The sequence below is a fragment of the Panthera tigris genome, chromosome B2, assembly GCF_018350195.1.
Source record: "Panthera tigris isolate Pti1 chromosome B2, P.tigris_Pti1_mat1.1, whole genome shotgun sequence".
NCBI lineage: Eukaryota > Metazoa > Chordata > Mammalia > Carnivora > Felidae > Panthera > Panthera tigris.
The window spans coordinates 63,083,394-63,106,531 of record NC_056664.1 but is presented as its reverse complement, the minus strand read 5'-3'; the positions used below and the strand labels follow the sequence as shown (position 1 = coordinate 63,106,531).

At 37.9% G+C, this 23,138-nt stretch overlaps 1 protein-coding gene and 1 long non-coding RNA gene across 12 annotated transcripts in view; one reads left to right on the top strand and one right to left on the bottom strand.

The window, feature by feature from the left end:
• Positions 1-15,165, top strand: part of LOC122238663 — a 29,816-nt gene extending 14,651 nt beyond the window's left edge. For 2 of the 4 annotated variants that reach the window (XR_006217706.1, XR_006217703.1), the window contains 7 exons: positions 192-317; positions 9,882-9,946; positions 11,303-11,416; positions 11,721-11,771; positions 12,233-12,388; positions 14,166-14,340; positions 15,045-15,165. This is a non-coding gene — a long non-coding RNA (uncharacterized LOC122238663). Of the gene's footprint in view, positions 1-191; positions 318-9,881; positions 9,947-11,302; positions 11,417-11,720; positions 11,772-12,232; positions 12,389-13,282; positions 13,555-14,165; positions 14,341-15,044 lie in introns of those variants that run through there. The other 2 variants (XR_006217705.1, XR_006217704.1) reach the window with 2 other exon arrangements.
• COL19A1 (collagen type XIX alpha 1 chain) overlaps positions 1-23,138 on the bottom strand; it is a 394,980-nt gene that overhangs the window by 81,042 nt on the left and 290,800 nt on the right. For all 8 annotated transcript variants that reach the window (XM_042986625.1, XM_042986628.1, XM_042986630.1 and 5 more), the window contains 10 exons: positions 20,773-20,826; positions 19,261-19,314; positions 17,017-17,061; positions 14,636-14,686; positions 14,506-14,550; positions 14,043-14,069; positions 10,797-10,850; positions 6,431-6,475; positions 3,184-3,228; positions 3,034-3,096 (listed from right to left, as the gene is read on the bottom strand). In XM_042986625.1, coding sequence (XP_042842559.1) covers positions 3,034-3,096; positions 3,184-3,228; positions 6,431-6,475; positions 10,797-10,850; positions 14,043-14,069; positions 14,506-14,550; positions 14,636-14,686; positions 17,017-17,061; positions 19,261-19,314; positions 20,773-20,826 — 483 coding nt within the window. The remainder of the gene's footprint in view (positions 1-3,033; positions 3,097-3,183; positions 3,229-6,430; positions 6,476-10,796; positions 10,851-14,042; positions 14,070-14,505; positions 14,551-14,635; positions 14,687-17,016; positions 17,062-19,260; positions 19,315-20,772; positions 20,827-23,138) is intronic.

Genomic DNA, 23,138 nt, shown 5'->3' with positions numbered 1-23,138 from the left:
AAAAGAAATAACCCTATGGTCTTTTTTTGTTTTTGTTTTGTCTCTTGTACTTCATCAAAGACTATCATGTGTGTTCTCCTTTGTATATAAAGGTGTTATTAACTTTCCCTAGGCGAGTACTGCTTTCAGAGATTTTTTTGAATAACCCGTACATATTTGCTTTTCCCTCCCTCACCTCACTTATCTGGAAGAACTCCATCCCTGGGTATAACCAGCTTTGTGTCTACACATGTCCACACTGGAGCAGCTGACTGGTTGAAGAAAACACATAACCTTGCCCACTTGCTCCAATCGAAATGTATGATGGCAGATTGCAGGTAGGCCCTCTGTATTACCAGGCTATCCTGTATTTCCTGATGTGACTCCCTTTCCTTCTCTCCCAAAGTACTCCCTCACAGATTGTCCTGTGTCTTCAAATCTCTAGCATCACCACCCTCACACTCAACTGATGACCGTGACTCTTCTTCCACTGAGAAAATAAATAGGAGAGAACCACCTCACCTTCCTTCCCGCCACAAGATCCACTAACCTACATGTACTTATACACCAACTTCTGCCTGCCTCCATCCTCCTGTTAAGAAAGAAGAACTGTCCCTGTTCCTTGTAAAGACCAATTTCCACTTCTGAGTGGAATACCAGTCTTCTCCTTCTACTCAAAGTTATTTCCACCCATATGGTATCATCAAAACTTCACCTCTCAACTGGATCACTCTTAATCAAGGTATTAGCATGCTGTCACCTCTCCTGCTGAGGACCTCCACATTTCTAAATCCAGGGGAGAACTGCCAGCTCTCACATTACTGATCTATATGTTTATCATTTCTCTGTCTTAAAATATTTAGTTCCCTTGACATCTAGGAAACCTCATTCACCTGGTTTTCTTCCTATCTCACTGGCTGTACCTTCTCAGTCTTTTTGCTGGGTTCTTTTCCTAACACTTGAAGTACTCTCTTCTCTTCTGATCTGTAGTCACTCCATTTCAACCAGTCTCAGGTTTAAATACCCAGATGAATCTCTCCAGTCTAACCTCTCCATTAATTCAAGATGCATATATCTACCTTTACTTGACATTTCCACTTGGGTGTCTACAAGTGCTCTAAATTGAATGTGTCCACAACAGAGAATTCTTGGTTTTCCCTCCCAAACCCACCCATTTCCAGTCTTTTCCACTTCATCAAAAGTACTACTGTGACATGGCTGCTCAGACCCCACACCACAGCTTTGACTTGTCTCTCCCTCACACTCCACATCTGGTCCATCAGTGAGTTTGCAGACTCTCCCCTCAATATACCTCCTAAACTCCCTTACTCCTCATCATCTCCCTATTCTCACCATCATAATTTCCCATGGGGATTATGGCAATTCTTCCTGACTCTTGTTTTCTTCCATCCTGCTCCCTACAGTCTGCTCTTCACACAGTAGTCAGAGTGATAACTTTAAAATGTACTCCAGTCATTTTCCTTCCCCACTACAAATGCTTCAATGGGTTTCCATCATACTTCAAATGAAATCCAAACTCCATTCATGGGTTAGAAGTTCCTCATGGCCTGGACACCACCTGCTTCTCTCTTGGTATCTTTCCCATTCTTGTTTAGCTTAGTGCATGACTTCATGCCTTTTGCTGTTCTTTCAACACACCAACCTCACTCCTCTATGGCCATTTCTCTTCCTTGAAACAATGTCTCCCACAACCACTCCAAGGTTTGATCTCTCACTTAATGCAGGTCTTTGCTTAAATGGCATACCTTTTTCAACTGCTCTATTTAAATGCTACTCCAGTGCTTCACCCTGCTTAGGGCTTTTTCTACCTGAAACTGTGTGTGCATGTGTATTTATTTGTGTGTTGTCTGTGTTCCTATACTAGAATGTAAACCCATGAGTTGCTAGCCTTTAGTAAGTGCTCAATAAATAGTTGTTGAATAAACAAATATACTAGAATGTAAACCCATGAGTGCCTAGCATTTTAGTAGGTCCTCAAGAAATAGCTGTTGAATAAACAAATTGTTGTTTGCATAATCCCCTGGGCAAGCATTTAGGGAATGGTCAGGGGCTGGGATAGGGAGTTGGTAATAAGAGGTGAAGGGGGAGGCAGGGTTTGAAACTATTTATTGAGTGCCTCCTGGGGCCAGGCACGGGAAATGCTTACCACATGTCATGTTACTTAAGTGATTCACAAAACCCTTTGAGTCACAATTCAAACCCATATCTTCCTGACTCTAAATTGCATATGCTTCCTGTATTTTCATATTGCCTTCTCTGTGGAGATAGTGGCCAGGGAACGCTCAGACCCAGAAGGTCTGAACCAGCCTCACGAACTCTGTGCTGCTTGTTCACCTTCAGTACCCACCTTCTCCTAATAGCACTCCCTCCCCACACACACCATGGCAAATAAACAAGCAAAAGGAGCAGTGACCTCTAAAGAGTAAACTTGAGAGTGGGATGGATGTCATTCATCTTTATGCCCCCTCCCTCATGGCCCAGTACATCCTCAGCAAACAGCAGAGACTGGATGAATTAATTGAGCTGAATTAGTAAGAAGGATCATTACAATGTTACATCAATATATATCAGTAACCAAGAGCTCTTTTAGGACACTAAAGGATGCTATATTTAGAAGCATGATTTATGAAAGTATAAGAACAAGGTCCACAGATAAAGAAAGGTATCTGAGAAAACAGCTTCTACATTGATTTTTAACTTAGCACCCAGGAGTTATATCTGCAAGCCTTCAGTTTCTTTATATTTTAGGATGTGACAGGCCATTTTATTTTTTAACTCTGAGAACATCAGACTTAAGAAATAATGAATCTAATTTCCTGACACTTAAGACAAAACAAAACAAAACAAAACCTCACTTTTCCCATCATCGTTAAATACATAAAGATACTTCAGAGAGAGCTAGGACACCCCCAAAAGGGAGAGTCACACTCCCTTAGACACTACAAATGTCAGATTTTCTGAGGAGATAGGCGAAGAGGCAGTGCTTAGAATAGTTCTCAAAATGGCAAAATTTAAATAGTAAAAAGTACTTACTGGCCTTCCTGAGGGTCCTTCTGGTCCAGGGAAACCTATATCTCCAACAGGTCCTCTGTCACCCTATAGACATGTCACAGACAAATGTTAATTGCTCAGAAAAACTGTAAAACCACATGAAGTAAGTTAAGTAAGTGGCTCGCAACTCACCGGTTCCCCTGGAACTCCGGGAGGCCCTGGAGCTCCAGGTTTTCCCTGGGAAATCAAATCAAGGAGAAACATTAGGAGCCAAATCACTGCATGATGCCATGTACTCCCCCTGCTCGCCACCCCCCCCCCCACCACCACCTGTGAATTTAATGTGCAGCCAGGGCTGTGGCTCTTTATACTACAATGGCATTCCTAATGGGACAGAGTCTGTGGGGACATATACTTGACTCTGGAGGCTCCAAGGTACAGACTAGAATGCAGTTCTCTAATGTACCTATGTGTGGATGGCAGAGGGGTAGGAGGGGAGGATAATATCTTTGAAAATACTAAACCAGTGTATCATCATTAGTGAAAATCCATCTTGTGCCTAATTGACTAGCAGCTCTTCTTTGGTGATTGGGAGGGCACAGAGAGTCAAAGAAATCTTTCCTAGATTTTGCATTTTATAAGAGGATTTTTAAGTTCATAGTAGGCTAGCCTGAAAAAAACCACATGTTCAGCTTGAAAAGCCATGTTTGGTTGAAAGGGAAAGGACAAGACTGATTTGTTCTAACACACATGGCTTTGAGGACTAACGATTGAGAAACATTAGGTAGGGAGACCACTGGGAGGAAAAAGGGAAGAAGATGGTCCAGCAGAGACTAGAAGTGAGAAGTACCCAAGTGCCCAGACCAAACTTAAAGATGTTGGCTTTGAGAGGGAACCACCTCCTATCCCTTAGACCTAACATGGATAGAAAAATAAATAACGAAGGGATGTAGGTATGTGGCTGAGGCTGCAGAAACACTAGTAGGTTCCCCAGTAGAGAATCTGAAAGAGGAAGGGCCCTTTTCCCCTCTTGCTGTTTAGAACTCTGGGAGGAGCCCCCCTCACAGGCACAGATATGGCTGAGTGGTAGAAGCTAGGCAGACACAAGGCCTGACAGAGCATCCCTGGTTCCATAGGCTCTGGGGAACTCCTGAAGCTCCCATGGGCGGGAATTGGGGATGTGCTACAGCTTGAGAAGGCTAATGTCCAGCATGGTCTTGGCATAGAACACAAGGGGTAGAGTGCTTGGGCCTTGAGATCTGACACAAAGGGATTAGGAACTTGATAGCAGGCAGCAGCAACCCCAAAGGTCAAGTGGAGCTCAGAGGACCTGGGGGAGAGCACGCTGTGTGGAGGCTTTCCCCCACTGTCGGCACTGACAGACACTTCCTACTCTACACCCACATGTCATCCTGGGAAGAAGCAGGAGAAAGAAGCCCAGGAGAAATCTCTGGATGAACTTGAATATACTAGAAAGGGATAGACTGATCTCTTCTTAGGAAGAGCAGGATTGGGTCTCCTTGGTACTCAGCAGAGTGATCATAATGAGTCTGAGTAGGCAGGTTTCATCTCTGCTGCAACATGAATAATCCCCTTAAATCTGTTTTGTTGTAGTAAAATGTACATAACATAAAATTTACCAGCTTAATCACTTTTAAGTGTACAATTCAGTACATCCATACTGTTGTGTAACCATCACCACTATCTCCAGAATCTTTTGACTATTTTATTTCTTGAATCATAGTAAGATCCACTATAAAAAAAATTAAGTTGCATTTTTAATTATACAGTTGTATACATGCAATGAGTAAATCTCTATGGCTTCTTTATTTCTGTAATTGTCAGTTAATCCTCTTAATTATGAGATAAGAAAACTGCATTCTAAGTAAATGTATAGGATCTTTAGACATCCAAGCCCCTTATTTCAATCATGCTGTATCCTTCAAAAATATCTTTGGAGGTCTTCATTTGGATTGCCTTTTGAGCCTGTCACTCACTTTTTCAATACTTTCATTGGTTGCCAATATTTTTTCCCTTATATACATATGTAATTTAGGGTCATAGCCAGAAGTAACTTTTAGTCATACCTGGGTGAATGTAGTGGGAACTAAACTTCATGATACCACGTGTAAACAAAAACAGGGTATGAATATAAGCGGGGCAGGTTGTAGGGGGCTCAGGGCAATTCTGGAAACAGAATTCCAAATATGTTGCTAGGAATAGTCATGATCAGGGGACAGGAGAAGGAATGGGATTAAGTGTGAATCTACTTTTAGGAACAATACTTTCTTGTATAAAAAATCCTGACATGCTTGCTAAAGAAAATATTTTCATGTTACTTTTCAATCATACTAACGAATATTTACTTTGATCTAGAATAGCTAAATAAGGGGATTCCTCCTCTATAAAGGATGATCTTCTGCAGAGTATGAATGGGTTTTAAGTTTTTGTTATTAGACTTAACCACTAAATAGAGTAAAACAGAGTGGCCACTGGCCTTTTAAAGGATAGAGGTGGTGGGTGGTGGTGAGCACCAGCGGGTAGTGATGGATGTTCTGGGTGGTGTTTGTTCTTAGTAGGTGTCTATGAGTGGTTGTAAGTGGGGATAGTAAGGCCCTTTCTTTTCTGTGTTCTTATGACTCAAGTACATAGTTTCCATTGACTTTCCTTCCCTGGGCCTACCCTGCAGGGGCACTGAGCAACGGTAAGTGGGCTCTTATTCATAAAGCATGGCCACAAAATTTTAATTAGAGCATCATGAATGAAGATCAGAGCGATCCCTAGGGCTCAGAGAAATGCTTTCAACCTTTCCTGGAGTACTTCCTATTCATTTGAAAAGACCTTGATGAGATTAAAACATTTGACACCAGAGAGCAACAAAAATGATTGAGAGGCTGGAAGGGCTAGTTTACGAGGAAACATTAGCAGCAGTAAAGATCTGTTAATAACACCAGGCCCAGGGAAAACTCAAGCAGATTGTAGCTTAATACCAAGAACTTGAAGTACATGCCTGAGCACAAGAACTTTGCCTTTTCAGGGCCAAGAAACCTTAAATGAGACAAGAACACAGAAACAAAACAAGCTCCCCAAATTTGGTTTTGTGTACTAACATATTGGCACCAGTAACTGGGCATTGCCTTCCCCACCGTTTACATGAGTTGGGAAGGAAAAAGAAAAAGATAAAAAATAAGAAAAATGTAAAAAAGAAATGAGCATTCTTGAGGATGGACAGGGATGAATGGGGTTTTATTTTTTTAACTGGATGTTTCCAGAACCTAATGGAGATTAGGCAGGAGATATCATGATTAGGTAGGAGATCAGTAGGAGATTAGGTAGGAGGTACCATGTGCTCCTCAGCCATTTTGCTCCCTAGCCATAGATTTGCTGTGGAGATGGAACTTCTTCCCTGTGAAAATAACATGAGATACTCTGGACTCACCGATATTCCGGCTATTCCTGGGGGACCTGCTGGGCCCCGATCTCCCTGTTGGGATTAAAAAAAATTGCTACTTATAATGATATCGATAGAATCTTTACCTATAAAATTAGTGCTCAAATAATCATTTGGATTTGGTAAAGCTTTTTTTTGGTATTGATAAGCATTATCAATATCATCAGATGGGAAAATGAGCAGCTAACTGAATTTGTTAAAACTTGTTCCCCTCCATAAAACTAAAGCAAATAAGAATCTTAATGAAAATAAGCATTTAGGTTATTTCTATTACTTATTTTTAATAGGACTCCACACATACAGCTAAAATTAGTCAAGACAGTATTTTTATTCCACATATTCAAAAGTAATCCATTATCAATATTTAAAACAGAGAGCACATTGAATGTCTTCTAAAAAGTTTTCCTCATACCTGCCTTATTGGATGTAGGGTTAGAATAAAAATATTTAGAACAAGAAATTTTGTAGTTCTCTCATTAGGCCATTAGAAGATCTCCTGAATTGCTCTGAACAGTGGAGTGACTCAGCTCTTTTTCCAAAGGCAATGTGGTATTTCAGATAAAGCTGACGATGCTAAAAGTACTAATGATTATATATGGGATAATAAAATGGCAATTTTTGTTGAGCAGAACCTACATTAAAAAACTTCATAACTTCACTCGGGGACATAAAAGAAGACTTGATTAAATGGAGAGATATGTTTTGTTCTTGGAGGGCAAGACAATGTTGTAAAGGTGTCATTGCTACCCAAACTAATTTATAAATTTAATGCAATTCTTATGAAATTGCAGCTAGATCAGATGATATTAAAGTTCACTTGGGATAATGAATAAATGAGAAGAAAAAAGAAAAAAATTAAAAGAAGAACAATAAGGAGATTAGCGATACCAATATTTAAACATATAATAAAGCTTTAACAATTAAAATAATGGAATATTGGCATAAGATTAAGCAGTATATCAATGCGATATAAAAATGTTACATAACCTCAGAAATAGACCAACATCCATAATAGGATTTTAGTAAAGGAGATGTATTATTCAACAAATAGTGCTAATAATTGAATAGTTTCCTTGAAAAAAGTTTAATTCCTCTCCTTTTGTTATACTCCATATAAATCCCATATAGATTAAGTAAATAATAAAATAATATGAAGTACAAGAAAACTAGAAGAAAATGCTAAGTGACTACCTGATTTTGGTTGAGAATAAAAATAAAAGGAACTCAATGCATACAAGCAAAACAAGAAACCACAAAGGAAAATCATCTGCTATTTGACTACATAAAAGTTATATTTACGTATACAATGAGATTAAACATGAAAATGAAAGGCCAGATTGACTAGGATATAGACCCTAACATAAGAGATAGAAGTAATATCTTTAATATATAAAGCATAGCTATAGTCCAATAGAAAAAGAACTAATAGAATAGTAGGTAAACAGTATGAACAGGTAATTCTTGTCAGATTCACTCTTCTCCTTTTAAGCAATGGGATTTTTACCCATGAAATGAATAAATTGGAACTTTTCATTCAATGGAAACTTTTGTATATCTGAAAAGGTTAACATAAAGGGGCCTTCTCTTGGATAATATGGTTCTCCCAACAGTGAGGTCTAGCAGTTCTTTGAACCACTCCTCTAACCATCTTGCCTCTTATTTCCATTGTTGTATTTGAGACTTTGTCAGTAAGAATAACTGTAACCCCTCCATAATGTCCATTTCATAAATTATGATATTGGACCACCATAGTTTTAACTACTCTCTTGAGTACCTTGGACTCCCAAACTTTTGATGCCACCAAGACTGCGAATCCATTGAACAGATTTTTCATTATCCATCAACTCACTAGATGGCCTCTCTCTCTTATTTATTTAGTTTAAATTCTATGGTCACTTGCTATAATCACTCCCTTTGTACACGACTGACTCTCTTGCCCCATTCTTGCTTCTAGTACTCACCTGTCAAAACCGGAAACTTGTTTAAATCTATGTCTTTACCCTAGTGTACAAGCTGGACGAGATCTCCCTGACTAGTCTCTCTTCAGTTTATGACCATGAACCTCAGTCGGGAGGGTGGAGGGCCTAGGGCTGCCGACTCATCATACTCTGTGGTCCCTGGACTCTCCTTTTCTCTTAGAAGACCCTCTCCTTAAATCTCCAACCTCTTCTCACTCAAATTCACTCTCAGATGATGAACTTTTTCCTCCATCTCTTAGAAAATTTAATCAATCAGAAAAGAACTCTACAGACCCCAACCAATTCTTCTTGCAACGTATCAGCATCTATATCCCTATACTCTTTTTTCCACCTGTTACCATAGATCAACTATTCATTTCCTCTCTGAAGCCAAACCTTCTATTTATATATTAGTTCCCATTTTATTTTAGCTATTTGAGAATGTCATTCCAGAAATTCTCCCCTCTCCTCCTATATCATCACTCCCCTGACCCTTTCTACTGGATTATTCCTTTAGCATATGACTATTATGATATTTCTATGGTCCATTCCTAAAATCCATTTTATAAAACCTTACCCTACTTCCCCCAGCAGCCCCCAGCCCATTTCTTTGCTTTCCTTTACAGCAAAACTCCTTGATCATTGTTTATACTGTATTTGCTTTCTCTAATTCTTTTTTCTTATTCTCTCTTAAATCTATTCACATCCAACAGTTGCTCCTACCAAAATAATGAAGTAATAATTATTATTGCTAAACCTCTATATTGATAAATCCAATGGTTAATACTTGGCCATCCTACTTGACCCCATCCCCATCATACTTGACCTATTTGCAGTGTTTGAGACAAGTGATCACTCCCTTTACCTTGATACATTATCTTCGCTTGGCTTTCAGGACACCTAGTTTTCCTCCTACCTCCTGGTCATTTCATCTCAGTTTCCCTTGGTCATTCTTCCTTTTCTTCCTGATCCCTTTATGTTGGAGGCCTCAGGGCTCATCCTTGGTCCTTTCCTCTTTTATGAAATCTACTGTCATTCCCCTGGTGATCTTATCAAGTCTTCTGGTTTTAAACTTGGTTGTTCCAAGCATATAGATATCCCAGCATGCTCCACTGACTCCTTTTTCAAACTCCATGCCTTCATATTGTGTTGCCTACTCACTACTTCTATTTTTCTCTCTAGTAGATACTGCCAAATTTGACCTCATGTCAAAAATTATACTGATCATCCTCACCCTGTCTACACAGCCTCTGCCTATTCCTCATTTCAGGTGATGACTTCCCCATCATGCCAGTTTCTCAGGTCAAAAAACTTGGGAGTCGTCCTTGACTCCTCTTATTTGGTTCTACTTTCCCAGTATATCCAGATTCTAGCCACTCCTCACTATCTCCACCATTTCTACTTTGATCTGAGCCAACCTGTACTATGGGAATAGTCTTCTAATAGGCTTGCTTGCTTCCACTCTCGCTTTCCACCTGCAGGCCTATCACCCTGAACTGACTGAGCCACCCAGGTGCCTCTATGTTCTAATACATCTTGAACCAAGGTGAGTTTACTGATAACATGTTTGAATATCACAGCAAAGTTAAATTGCTAGACAAGTTTTTAAATACTTATTCTCAATCTATACTTACCTTGCCACAGGATCTATAACAGAATTTGCAGACTGGCACTGGTCGTCTCTGGCTACATTTTGAGTAGTATTGCCTTGTGTGACCACATGGCTGGGCTACACCTTACTTCTACCCCTACCTCTCTGACCTCATCTACCACTCTCTCTTTCCCTCATTCCCCTGGTCTCCTTTGGTGTAGCAGCAATGCTCACGTCTCAGGGCATTTAGACCTGCTATTTACTGTTTCACAAAATTGTATACATTTATGGTATGCAGCTTAATGATTTGATATATTCATACACTGTAAAATATTCACCAAAATTAAGCTAGTTAACATCTCTATCACCTCACGTAGTGGTAAGAACACTTAGCAAATTTCAAGTAGATGGTAAAGTATTACTACCTATCATCACCATGCTATACACTGGATTCTTCTTTCAGGGTTGAGGGGACTTGGCTATCTCTCCCTCATGCTTTCAAGTCTTTGCTCAGATCTTGCTTTCTCAGACTCCTATTTATAGACCCCTCTCCTTTAGCACACCTGAGCCCCCTTAACCGGTTCTACTTTCTCCTTCTTTCCACAGTACTTACCAACATTTATTATTTATGTTTATTTTAGTTTCTGTATCCCCTTCCTAAAAAGTAAGTTCCTCGAAGGCAGAGATTTTTGTCTGTTTTGTATTCTTAGGTATCTAAACCTAAGACAGTTCCTGGTCCAACAGGAGGTGCTCAATAAACATTTTTGAATGCTGAATCTGTGACATTTTTAACCCCTGTACTTACCTTTATACCTGGAAATCCTTCTAGTCCTGGCAACCCCATTGCACCAGGTTCTCCCTGTTAAATATGAACATAGGAAATTCAGAAACAATGACCAATAAAGTTTTTTAAGCATTGGTTTCAAACACAAAGATTTTTTTGTTTGCCAAAAAAGTATCCCCTCAAACATGGATTAGCAATTTAGCAAGTAATCTGTATGCTCTATTTTCAAACATCTGCATTCTTGCATTCGGTGTTTGTCAACAGTTTGAGGATTAAGCTAGTCCCTGGAGAAGTATGAATATAATTTCTGATTAATTATTTTTATTCTGATTAAGAATCTAATTAGAACGAATCCCTCTAGTCAGTGATAATGCCAATTTCAATAAGAATTAAAGGAAAGGCCAGGCTTTAATGAAGTTTGCCTATTTGTGAGGTACCCAGGGATGCTAGATGACCAGAGAATATGGCTAAACTCCTTAAGAGCAGAGGAAGATGAAGGTCTGATAGTAAAGTTGACCATCCTTCAGTATTCTCCACAGCAGGACATGAATTGTGAATGTTTCAGAGGATGGCCCAGAAGCAGCATCTCCGGTGATTCTAAAAGTTATAGCTCAAGCTCATGGGTCACTGGGAGAAGATAGGTAAGCATTTCCATTAAAACAAATCTTTTACATATTCTAGTGGATGGTCCCAGGTCAACTGGAGACTGCAGGTTCTCAAGGAATATATTTAGAAAAGTTACTTTTGGGATGAGCACTGGGTGTTATATGGAAACCAATTTGACAATAAGTTTCATGTATTGAAAAAAAAAAAGAAGTTAGGTGAAGGACACTGCTAACTTTGAGCAAATAAACATTAAGGCTTTTAAATTAAGAGAGATAAAGTAGGTAGTTGTTTGATACATCCTTGTTAATGAATTAATGTTAACTGCAAATATTTTCTTAGGACACTGGATGCTTTCAACATAATCACATAGAAAAGGAGCTTTCATTCTCTGTAAGTATATTCTTGCATGCATAATTCTACTCTGCTTCAAAATATGACAAAGGCTCCAACTTCCATTATTATTTATGATACTGTCCTTATTACAGAATACTTAATGAATAGGCAGATGACTTGATACTTGTCATGCCTTAGAAATCTTTTTAAAGGTCCACTAATATGTAACCTGTCAATCAGACGAAAAAAAAAAAGATGTTCAGATTCTATTCTGCATAAAGCTCTGTAAAAGAGGTCCTGGGTTATTGACAAAGGAAATGAGCTCTTTGATTCTCTTTGTTTACATTCTCAACAGTCCTTAGGACAGAGGAAGGTGGTCACCCAATCAATCAATATTTATTTGAAAGTAGTTAATAATTAAATATTTAATTGAAGCTGCTTATAAATTAAATACCAAAGGAATTAAACGGGGAACCTCAGAAGATAAATTCAATTAAGGGTAATTTTTTTCTATAAAGGTTTACTGAGAAGATTAGAAACAGTGGTGTACATCTACCGTCATGGCAAACGAAGGATGCCGAAGAGTAAATCTCTCCCCCCGCCCCCAACTGCCAATTGACTTTTTCATTTTCTACTCTGACCTATAATTCTACCATTCCTGGCTTATTTTTATGGTAAGAAAGTATTATTTTTCTGTAGGGGACAACTGGTGTGAAATGAAGGGAGGTGCACGGTGGTGGTGACAGAGGGCCCAAAGAATCATTTCAACGGTATATGTAAGATAAACCTGAGGGTTTACACAGTGTTTATTTCATTATATTCCAGATTTCTGTTTTTTGCTTCACCCACTTAAATCACATCTCTAAAAGCAAGGAACATCCTTCAGTCAGTTTTTATCCTTTATCTTTTGTTGTAGCTAAGAAATTTGAAGCTTAATTCCTTCAAAGTCTGCTCAAATCTGTGTATATTTTTGTTGCTACCTGTTTTCCAATCCAAGTGAATTATAACTTATTCTTTATTATAATACTTTTAAAAATATGTTATGACCTTGATATGCAATTATTAATGAAAAACTTGAAAGAATATTCCAGAAAAGTCAGTGTGAAGTCTAGGTGCTTCTACATGATTCAGAGGGGCTGTGAGTCAGTATGAGAGGGAAAGACCAGCAAGAAACTTTTATCAAAAAGATAAAAGAAATTTGAAGTTAGAGTGGAGGATATGATTGGTGAAAGCATAAAAATTGTTAACAGATAAAAGGGGGGCTACATGAAAAAGAAAACAAAGGAAACTTCTAAATTACATTATTGGGGTTCAGAAACTGGTACTATCTAAATTGAAATTATGCTTTCAGAGGTAAAACTGGCTCTTAATATATATTGGCCAATAACAAAATATATATGCTTTAATGCATGTCCTTTGAAAATATATTTAGATATGCAAAGATTACCTTGTATGCTTCTTGTGGTCTTTAAAATTTACTCATCTAGTTTTACTAAACTGTATTGTAATGAAAGGGACTTAATTTTTTTCACATGACAATGGAAAATAATTTGAAAACTTTATTTCAGTTTCAGGCATATCTGACTTTCAGGCATACTGTATAAATCAAGGTTAAAATGTTAACACAAGTGCAATATGAGAGAACATATTCAAGGACATATGTTTGAGAAGAACATGACAGGAAAAACTACCAAGGAATAAAGGGAATCTAATAAATTTGGCAGAACCTTCAGAATGATGCTCCATGGCTGAGAAGGATGCTTGAGAACAACTGTTACCCTCTGGGTAGCTGGGGACGTGATCTCTTCTTCCCATGCTGAGTGTTAACCTCCTGATACACCTAATAAGCAGGTTTATGACAGCATACCACATTTCCTACAGAATAACTGCCTAAGACATTCAAAGCAAACACACAGTCCCTTTCTTTTTGGGGGGAGGGGTAGGGAGAGGCTGGGTACATATTAAGGAATTCCTTTCCAGTAAGTATTTCTCTTCCACAATCTACCTAACACTGAGTTAACCATCAAAGTAATGCTAGCAGAAAAAAGTGCTCCATTTATTAGGAACTGCATTTGTGCCTTCCTCCATCACAGGGCGATTCTGAAAGTATCCTAATAAAAGAGACAAATGCCAAAGGCAGTGGCATCAAGACCAAAGCATCTTAAAAATGAACACATTGCTGGTATTTCCTTGGTTTCCTGCCTCCTGCTTCCAACATGTTAACTGATGAACATCTGAGAAGACAGGCCATCTTTTTCGGATGCTCTTTGTTCAAACTTTAATAAAGACGTATTTTCTAAATGACACAAAGCATGGGAACATACATACCACTGGACCAGGGTCTCCTTTTGGGCCCTACAAGAAAAACATGGGAAGTCACTTTGAAAATAATGATGGAAAAGCAAAATTATAGAATGTAGAGCATTTTAATACAATTTGTTTTATACACAGGAAATATCTGCAGGTTTTATTTTGCTACGGTTTGGATTTGAAGAATAAGATGAAGAAACACAACTTGATGGAACCCCCACGAGCGTGACTGCTTGGACACTGATTTTGTTCTTAGATGTACAATCCAGAAAGTGACACCACCATGCAGAATGCTGTTTTTCGTGATTTAGGCTGTGTATGTTTGCTCTATTTATTATAATTGGTTATCATTTATTTCCTACTGCATAAGATTTTGGTTATATTTGTAACATGTATTTTTTTCAGTGAACTTAGAAGTTGTTCGTTTACTTATTGTGGTTGTTCAGCTAAAGTATACTTGGTAATGAACAGCTGTACTCACAGGGGGGCCAGGGGGGCCTGGAAAACTGGGAACATTCACACCTCCCTTCAAAAAAGAAAGAACACAGTGAGAACAATTTACAGCAACTCATCACTGGAAAATAATTTTACATAATTACAAAAGTAAATACCTGGATTTTATATAAACTGCTCATTCCATTTCCTTCATTGAATGATACACCCTTAGGAAAGCGATGAGATAAAGAATTATTCTTTTTTAACTTAATAGTCTATCTTTTATCTTTTTACCAAAAGATATTTCTCTGATTTTACTTTAGAAAGGGAGTTTAATGCTACAAGTATAATAAAATCAAGTTTCTATTGTTGGCTTTTCAAAAGAAAATGTGTGTGTGTGGTGGGGGGCGGTGTGTGGGGAATGGAAAGGAATGTGAGCTGTACCTGGAGCACAGAGAGACTTTCAGTGAGGGTGTGATTAATGTTCGGGTCTGACAGATAAGACGCTAATGCATTCAGAGGAAAATACTATTTGCTCATTAAAATTCAGTTTCTGAATTGCCAATTTATGCTCACTGTTTACAGCCCGGTGACCTGCAGGCTATAACACGGTAGTGCTGATGAAGATGTCAACAGGGAGCAATTTGGCTACTGAAAAGTAATTTTTTTCTACGGCCTCTTCATACTAAGTAGAAAATTAAAGTAAATGGGGGAAATGATGTTACTCACAACCCTTTGTGGATGTTTCTACAAAAATATATTCTGTAGAACAAAAGGGAATAAGAACTTCCTAATAAATCTGACCTGTGAATAGAAAGCCCCCTGGTAACTAACAGAAAGAGAACTAAATTGAGAATCTAAAAAATCATACAGTTTGGGGGCGCCTAGGTGGCTCAGTCGGTTGAGCATCCGACTCTTGGTTTTGGCTCAGGTCATGATCTCACAGTCATGAGATCGAGCCCGGAGTTGGGCTCCACACTCACAGCTCGGAGCCTGCTTGGGATTCTCTCTCTCCCTCTTTCAAATAATAAATAAATTTTAAAAAGTCATACATTTTGGCATTCAGGCAAAATTTGCATATAAAATTTTAACTGGGGCCTTTTATCCTTCTTTTAAAAATTTCCCAAAGAATCAACAACCTGCATTTTTCCCTTTTGTGATTTCCACATTTCAGTTACAAAACTGAAGAAGCCATCATTTCATTGTTTTTGGGTGATGGTGGCCAATGGTGTTCAGTGAATGGGATTTGCATACATCTTCAACACACTAGTGATGGAAGGAAAAATGTTCCATTCATTTATTCCTTTATTATTTCACTCACTCATTTGACAATTGTTGAATGCCTACTGTATTTTAGTGTGCTGAGTCCTTGCCAGATGAAAGATATTTTTGTCTGAGATTTCCAGAGAAGGTTTCTCATTAGAGACAATATGTAACTTATCTTGAACAGTGAATAGTTTTGAAGAATTCAGGGGAAGAAGATTTCCTAACCCCATGTAAAATATAGGTCCCTTTTGTGAACTCATGCTAATTTTGATTGTTATGTCCACAGGAGAGGGAGTGAATTGTAGGATTTGAGCCCCAAATGCTTTGTACCTTGCTTCTTTGTCAAGGGAAAAGGCAAGTAAACAAAATGAAGAACAGAGTTAAGAAAACAGAGTGCAAATCTTATTTACGTGCATAAAGTGTGTGACTGCATGCAGCCTAATAACATATCTTTCTTGCCTTCAGAAAGATGAATCCTGTCCTTTCTTAGGTGAGTTTGGTTTCTTAAAATATTCCTGTGAGGTAGGGTGGAAAAGAACATTTGGCCTGGACCAAAGCTCTGCTGTGATTTAAGCGTGGCCCCACATGAGGGCAGACTTGCCACGGAGAGTGGTACCTCTCCTCTCCACAGTCTCCTTGACAAAGTGCACATCTGTCTCAATCGCAGGCACGAAAACATTGATGGCTCTTGTACATTTTATTTGCTATGTGCTATATAAATAGAATTTCTCTGCATCTCAGACATCGTGGATGATAATGAACAGATATAGCATAACACCAAATTCTGTACCAACTCACATAGCCAGAAGGGAGCTCTTTTTAAAGCCCCTTTTTTCTATGTATGAGGCTCATTGAGGTTAAATGACTCTCCCAGGGTCTCTCAGGTAGGAAGTGGAGAGTCAGGGCACATACTCAGGTCTCCAGAGTCCAGAGTAGGGATGCCCGTAGTATGCAAATCTGAGCACTGCAAATTAGGGCTGCACTAAAGGGGAAAAATCAGGTCTCCCCAAAGCTTCATTGGCTATCATTTATATATCTATGTGTGTGTGTGTGTGTGTGTGTGTATACACACATATATATACACATATATATACACACACACATATACTTATATGTATATATATATTATATATACACACACATACATATATAAAAGTTGATATATATGTATATACACACACACACACACATATGTATCAGACAACTTTTGTCCCTGAGAATATCTAAATGTAGTCTGATCTCTGAGTTATTAACATATATGAATTTAAGTTTTAAACCTGAAGTAACTCACAGGCGGTCCAGGTGGTCCGGGTCTCCCAGGGGGTCCCTCACTGCCCTGCAAGGGATATAGAGACCAAAAATCAATGGTTTACACATTTCTACACAAGCTTATGAACCAGATTGTGCTTGCTCAGAGAGCTGTATTCTAAAATCAATATGATTTTGTTTCAGCCTTGCAAAGTCTTATTCAGCTTGGCCTTTTCTTTCACCTGGGAAAATACATTCCCAGACCACAGGAAAGGTGAATGCCTTTTCCCACACCCGTTCGGATTGCCAGGGTGTGAGCCCCAGGGATCAAGCTTATTTTTAGATGGAGCTAGGCTGCATGGGTGATCCTGCCCTAGACTTCAAGTGTAGCTGGGGAAATTCTGTCCTTGTCGGGGTGCAGAGTAGCACACTTTCAAGCAGGGACAGGCTTGGGGATATGCCTTCCAGGGTCAGCCCCTCAGTTTCAGCCTCATCTCTACCACCTTCATCTTTGGGGAACCAGAGGACCATCCATATAATCTGACTAAAGTAGAAAATCACACCCTGTGTTGTGTCTTGTGGGAGGAGAAACTTCTTTCACTCCCTAAGGTAATATTAGACTTTACAACCAAGTCAGGCACATCCCATTGAACAGAAGTGACTGTGGTACAACATTGTTTAAGGAAAATGTTCTTTAAAGTTTAAACAGCCTCAGACATTCTGCTTACAGGAGAAGAAGACTAAAAATGGAATTGTGAAAAATGAATTCAAGCTGAAACCTGAAAAATGGATTTCACTTTTGTTTTTATAAAACATACAATGCTTACGGATCCATATTAAGCAAAGATATTATGGTCCCTTTGATGCCTTTAACCAGGTTTTCCTGTAACTGTGCTTTTCTTTTAGAATAATAGCCTCATAAAATCTTTAAGTCCCTTAATGTCATGGGAATGGCAAGAAACGGTTAATTAAAAAAGAATCCAGAGACAGTAAAATTCCTGCCTATAATGCCCCCAAATTTTGAGGGATTTCAGTTCATATCCATGACTTTGATGAAGGATTTCATTCCAATCTCCCCACTTTCTTCCAGTAACAAAAAAAAAGTGTCATAAAAACTATTTGTATCTTTATCAATGAAAATAAACTGTAAAGTTTTTATTGCAATGTATCTGCCTGAGAATGAGTGACAACGAGTATATTGTATCTTTCCCCAAACTGCTTTGATGGTGGCTAGCTCTCTAAGACATGTCATCTGCTGGTGACTGCTAGCAGTGTCCTCCAGGGAATTATGTCATAGTTCTCATGAACTATGAAAGCACAACAAACAAGGAAAAATATGTGCCTGTTGAAAAGACTCTTTTTTCCTGGCACAATTAAAAGTCGTATTTTCATCCTTGATTGTGCCCCAAAGCTCATCTCAGTGTGGAATTCCCATTAACTTCAAAAGGCAAATCTCTGAATAATTTCCATAGAGAACAGAGAAAAAAGGCTGGTGGGGTTGGGCAAGCTTCTTGGGAAGACTATCAGAAAAAAATGTGCAGAGACTATCTAAAATAAACACATGGCTCCTTTCAAAAAATTTTTTTTGAATTCCTTTGCTTCGTGATGCCACTATGCCCCATTTTGGTCATTTCAGAGTAGAAGCCACCTGAGTAGCTTAAGTGGATTCTTGATTCTTACTCCCCTCATTTGAGTACCTAATCTTATTTCACTTGTTGGCTGGCTGTGTCTGGACTTACAGTGTGGAGCCGATTTAGACCTAAAGTGGGTAAACATATGAAGCCCTGTGGTCTTTCTGCCTGAGACTCCTCTGACCATAGCAACCCATCTGTCCAATCAACTGGACTCCCCAGAAAACAAGTGTCCTAATTCCTTAGTAAATTTCCCCTATGACTCTCAAAGGACAGAACTTCCAGATTTTCTCAGCGAGCTGTCTGAAGCCTTGGTACCTGTGGCTGGAGTTCCTGATACAAACCATCTTACCTGCACCTCTTCAGAAGGCTTCCCCCACTCCATCCTCGTACATAGCCAGATGCCAGGACCCTGAATCCAGCTTGGACTTTTACTATATGGCACCAGTGTTCTATTCATTCTTTTTCCCTAGGAACCTGTATTCAGACCAATTTTTGTGTGTATGTCCTTTCAAGCCCCCTACCAGAGTAACTATTCCCTGACATTATTCCTACTTTCAGGCTTTGCTTGATTTTACAGATCTCTCTGTGAGTGGTCTCACCTTGCCATCCCCCAAGCCCCAGTTGAGAGAGTAAGTGAGGCATTTCCTCTGTACCTTGTCACCCTTTATTCCCATGGGGCCAGGATGTCCAGTTCTTCCTAACAAGCCCTGTAAAACACAAAACCAAGTTTGTTACACAAAAAACAACTAAATGGCCAAAAGGCATTGGAAGTTGGTTGCTAAAACTGATATGTTTTGAAGGTCATTTGATCCTAATTAAATCAGTCCTATAAGCTTATATGTCTTCAGGCTGATACAGCAGCTGTATCCTGCTGATAAGCCCTTGCAAGGGTAAAATTTGTATTTGTGGTCGCTTTTTCACCTTGGCCAACCACATTTAATGACCTTAATTGGAACCTTTTGATACATTTAAGAATTTAGCCTTGCTGTTAAAATGGCAATTTACATAACATTATGCCTTCCTAAATGAGCTATAATTTTGGTAGCGATCAACATTTTAAATACTTGAAGACACGGTAGAATTAACAACGTGCATATTAAGTTATGCGATCTGCATCCTACCAGTGGAAAATATAATTTAATTTTAATTCTTCTTTGAGAATGGATAGTGAAAATAACCATGGTTCTTTTCACAGCTCTTCTCTTAACTTTTAATTTTAATGTAAAATTTAAAACCAGGTTTGTTCTATACAACTGTGGTGAAGGCATAAATGATAAGATTTTAATTATGGCGAACCCATGCTTTACAACACAAAGGAACATGATCACATGCCTACTCATGTGGGAAATACAATTTGCATGGGAACTCAAATGAATTGCTGGAGAAGTTGAGACTTGAGTAGGGTTGCTAGATTTAGCAAATAAAAATACAACATTTGGGACCAACTTATGCTAAAAACGTTATTTATTTATATGAAATTCAAATATGACTACATGTCCTGTATTTTAACTGGCCACTCTACACTCGACAGCACATTAGTGACAGGTTGGGCTTAGCAAGTAAGAAAGGAAAAGAGATATTCACCTAGTGGAAAAATGGAATATGTTTTATTATATAATATTTAGTTTAGGTGAACAGTTTTTAGGAAAACAGTATAACCAAAGACCACGATGTTGTGTTTGAAGGGCAGTGAAAAAAAGGTGTTATCTAAAGTAGATGGTATTTTAATGGATAAATAGGCAAAAAATAAATTGAATCTGATAATCTTTGGCCCATCTTTTTCCCTTTAAAAATGTATATTCTTAGCTTATGGTGCTTAAGAATGTAAGGGTGTAAACATCTGAATATCTCTTACAAAGGTTAATGATGAAAAATTATAAATAAAAAATAGAATGCTCCTTTACATATAACTTCTATTCAAATAGACTAGCTTAATTACAGACTGCTTCTACTCTCATAGAATTCTGATGACAAATCTCTATGAACCTGAGCAGCCTTAAGTAATACTAAATGAAAACTTGAGACATGGGATGCTATTTTTCTAGGCAACAGCTGGATAATCTACATAGACACACAGAGAACAAAAGGCAATGTGGAATCTAGTTCACCTTGCATCATCCCAGCGGATGGGAACTGTGAATGGAATAGCTTTAGTGAAAACTTACAGGGGGTCCAGTGGGGCCTGGAGCACCTGGAAGGCCTGGAATTCCTTGAAGACCCTAGAAGAAATAGTTCCTATCATAAAATCTGTTACATAGTTAGAAGCAAGGCATTTTAGTTGATCAAATATTTTGACTATTGAAATTAAACATCTATGTTGGCTAAAAACATGATATAGATGATAGATACAAATACCTGCTTTCAAAGGGTAAGGATGGCCAGCTAAAATGCCATGACATGGAATCTGCAGCAAACTTAATTTAATGTGTTTGGTGATTCATAGAGCATTTCTGATCTCACAGAACCACCCCATCAACAATAGCATCACTGAGAATCTGGCACTGCTAAGCATGGCCATACACATTTCGGATTGGCAGAATGCCATCAAAGAAATACACGATTACACTAATGCTTCATTCAGCTAGTGGAAAAATGGAATATGTTTTATGATATAATATTTAGTTTAGCTGAACAGTTCATTATAAGAAGAAATTTGGCTCATCAGTGAATTTAAATTTAGAACCCTTTAATGGCTTAAGCATAAAAGTGAATGAATATCCCCTCCTTCTCCTTCTCGGAGTTTGTAGAATAATGCTAATGATACTGGGTAGGGTTTCAGATACTGATATATTTATATATTCGAAGAAGAGCTGGTAATGTTAACTGTTAGCTTCTGTAATTAATTTTTTTCTTTTACCAAGTGTGTCAACAACAAAATATTAGTTAAATAAGCTATGTAAAATAATATAAAATATTTTGCAACTATTAAAATCATGTTTCATCAAACTACTGGCTAACATAGGAAAATAAAAGTTACAAAATGTTACATAGAGTAACGTTTAAATTATTAAAAAATTATCCAGGCATTTCACGAAAGATGAGAATGCTAGAAGGTTCAAAATACCTAATCTGGAAACTTTGATGTCATATTTGTTTCAGAATTCTGAATTTTCTGATTTTTTAATAAAAATAACACAGTGCTAACATTAGATATTATGAAATACTCCCAGTGCACCTGCGGCAGCACCCTCTAATAAACATACAAATATTCCTGTAGCAAAACATGAAATTTTTATCAAGTAGGATAAATAGATCAGCTCCATATGATTTCAGGTCATATTTGACTGCCAAAAGAATTTCATGAAAATTACAGAAACATTTCCAAGGTTTTCAGAGGCTTCTGAGCTTTGGGATTATAGATCATAATATTACTATTACCAACAGCCCTCCCTGAGCAGTACACATAGGGATAACTTTTATTTTTTTAGTGCTTTTGTGTATTTCACAAATTTTCTATAATAAAACTCAGGTGACTTCTATAATTAGAAATATGTACTTTTAAATACCCTTTTGTTATTTCAGATAAACATATGATGCATCAAGGTCTAGATTGAATGATAACACTTTCAGGATTTAATTTTCTTTGCTGAGTTATTTTTTTACATTGTCAAGCCATTCACTGTTATAACAAAGCTCTTTTACCTTTAACTGTGATGAAACATGCATTTTTATACACATTATAAATATTAGATTGACCATGGAAAAACTACTGCATATTTATTTATGAGATTCTACAGGACCAAGGTTCTATAGAGTCAAGGTTTTTGCGTCAGTGCGATCAATGACCAAGTTCTGCCAGATTGTCCATCTAATGTTAAATGGGGTCATTTGTTACTTCAGGTTTTTTCATGTGATATGACATGAAGAAACATTGAAAAGAATCTCCTTGAACATGCTGAAATTCCTCAGGAAATAAGACTTTGAGGAAAAATCTTATGTATGCTTATGTTAAAGAATGTGGATATATTCTTTCTTCAGGATGATATCATCCTCACTGGCAATGCTGTGTGTGTGTGTGTGCGCGCGCACGTGCACACACCCACATGCACACATGCATGCTTAGACATGTGTGGATGGAACACACTGGCATGTTGTATTGGTTCTTTTAACTCCCCACCCTTAACTTATTTATGGGCTTATAAAATTTGAACAGAAACAAATTTCCTTTGGAAATGGCACCTCTAAATGTCTGGAGATTATAAATGCCATACCACAAATTGCTTTATCTCAAAATACCCACATTTCCATAAAATTCTCTCTATATGTACATGTATAAGATATGGGTGTACATATGTATTCTTTTTTTTTTTTTTTTTTTGCTACTTTTAGTCTCATTACTGAATCAGTCTAGAGATGCTGAGTGAGTCTTTAGGTAGTTTAATTTATAAGCTTGGGACTCATTAACCTTTGATGACCACATTAAACTTTAAAATAAATCTTAGTCCATAAATAAAAAAAAAATCATTCTCAGCAGCTTTCTCTGAACAAGCTGAAATTTTGTAGTAAGGGTAAAAGTTACTATGGATGCATA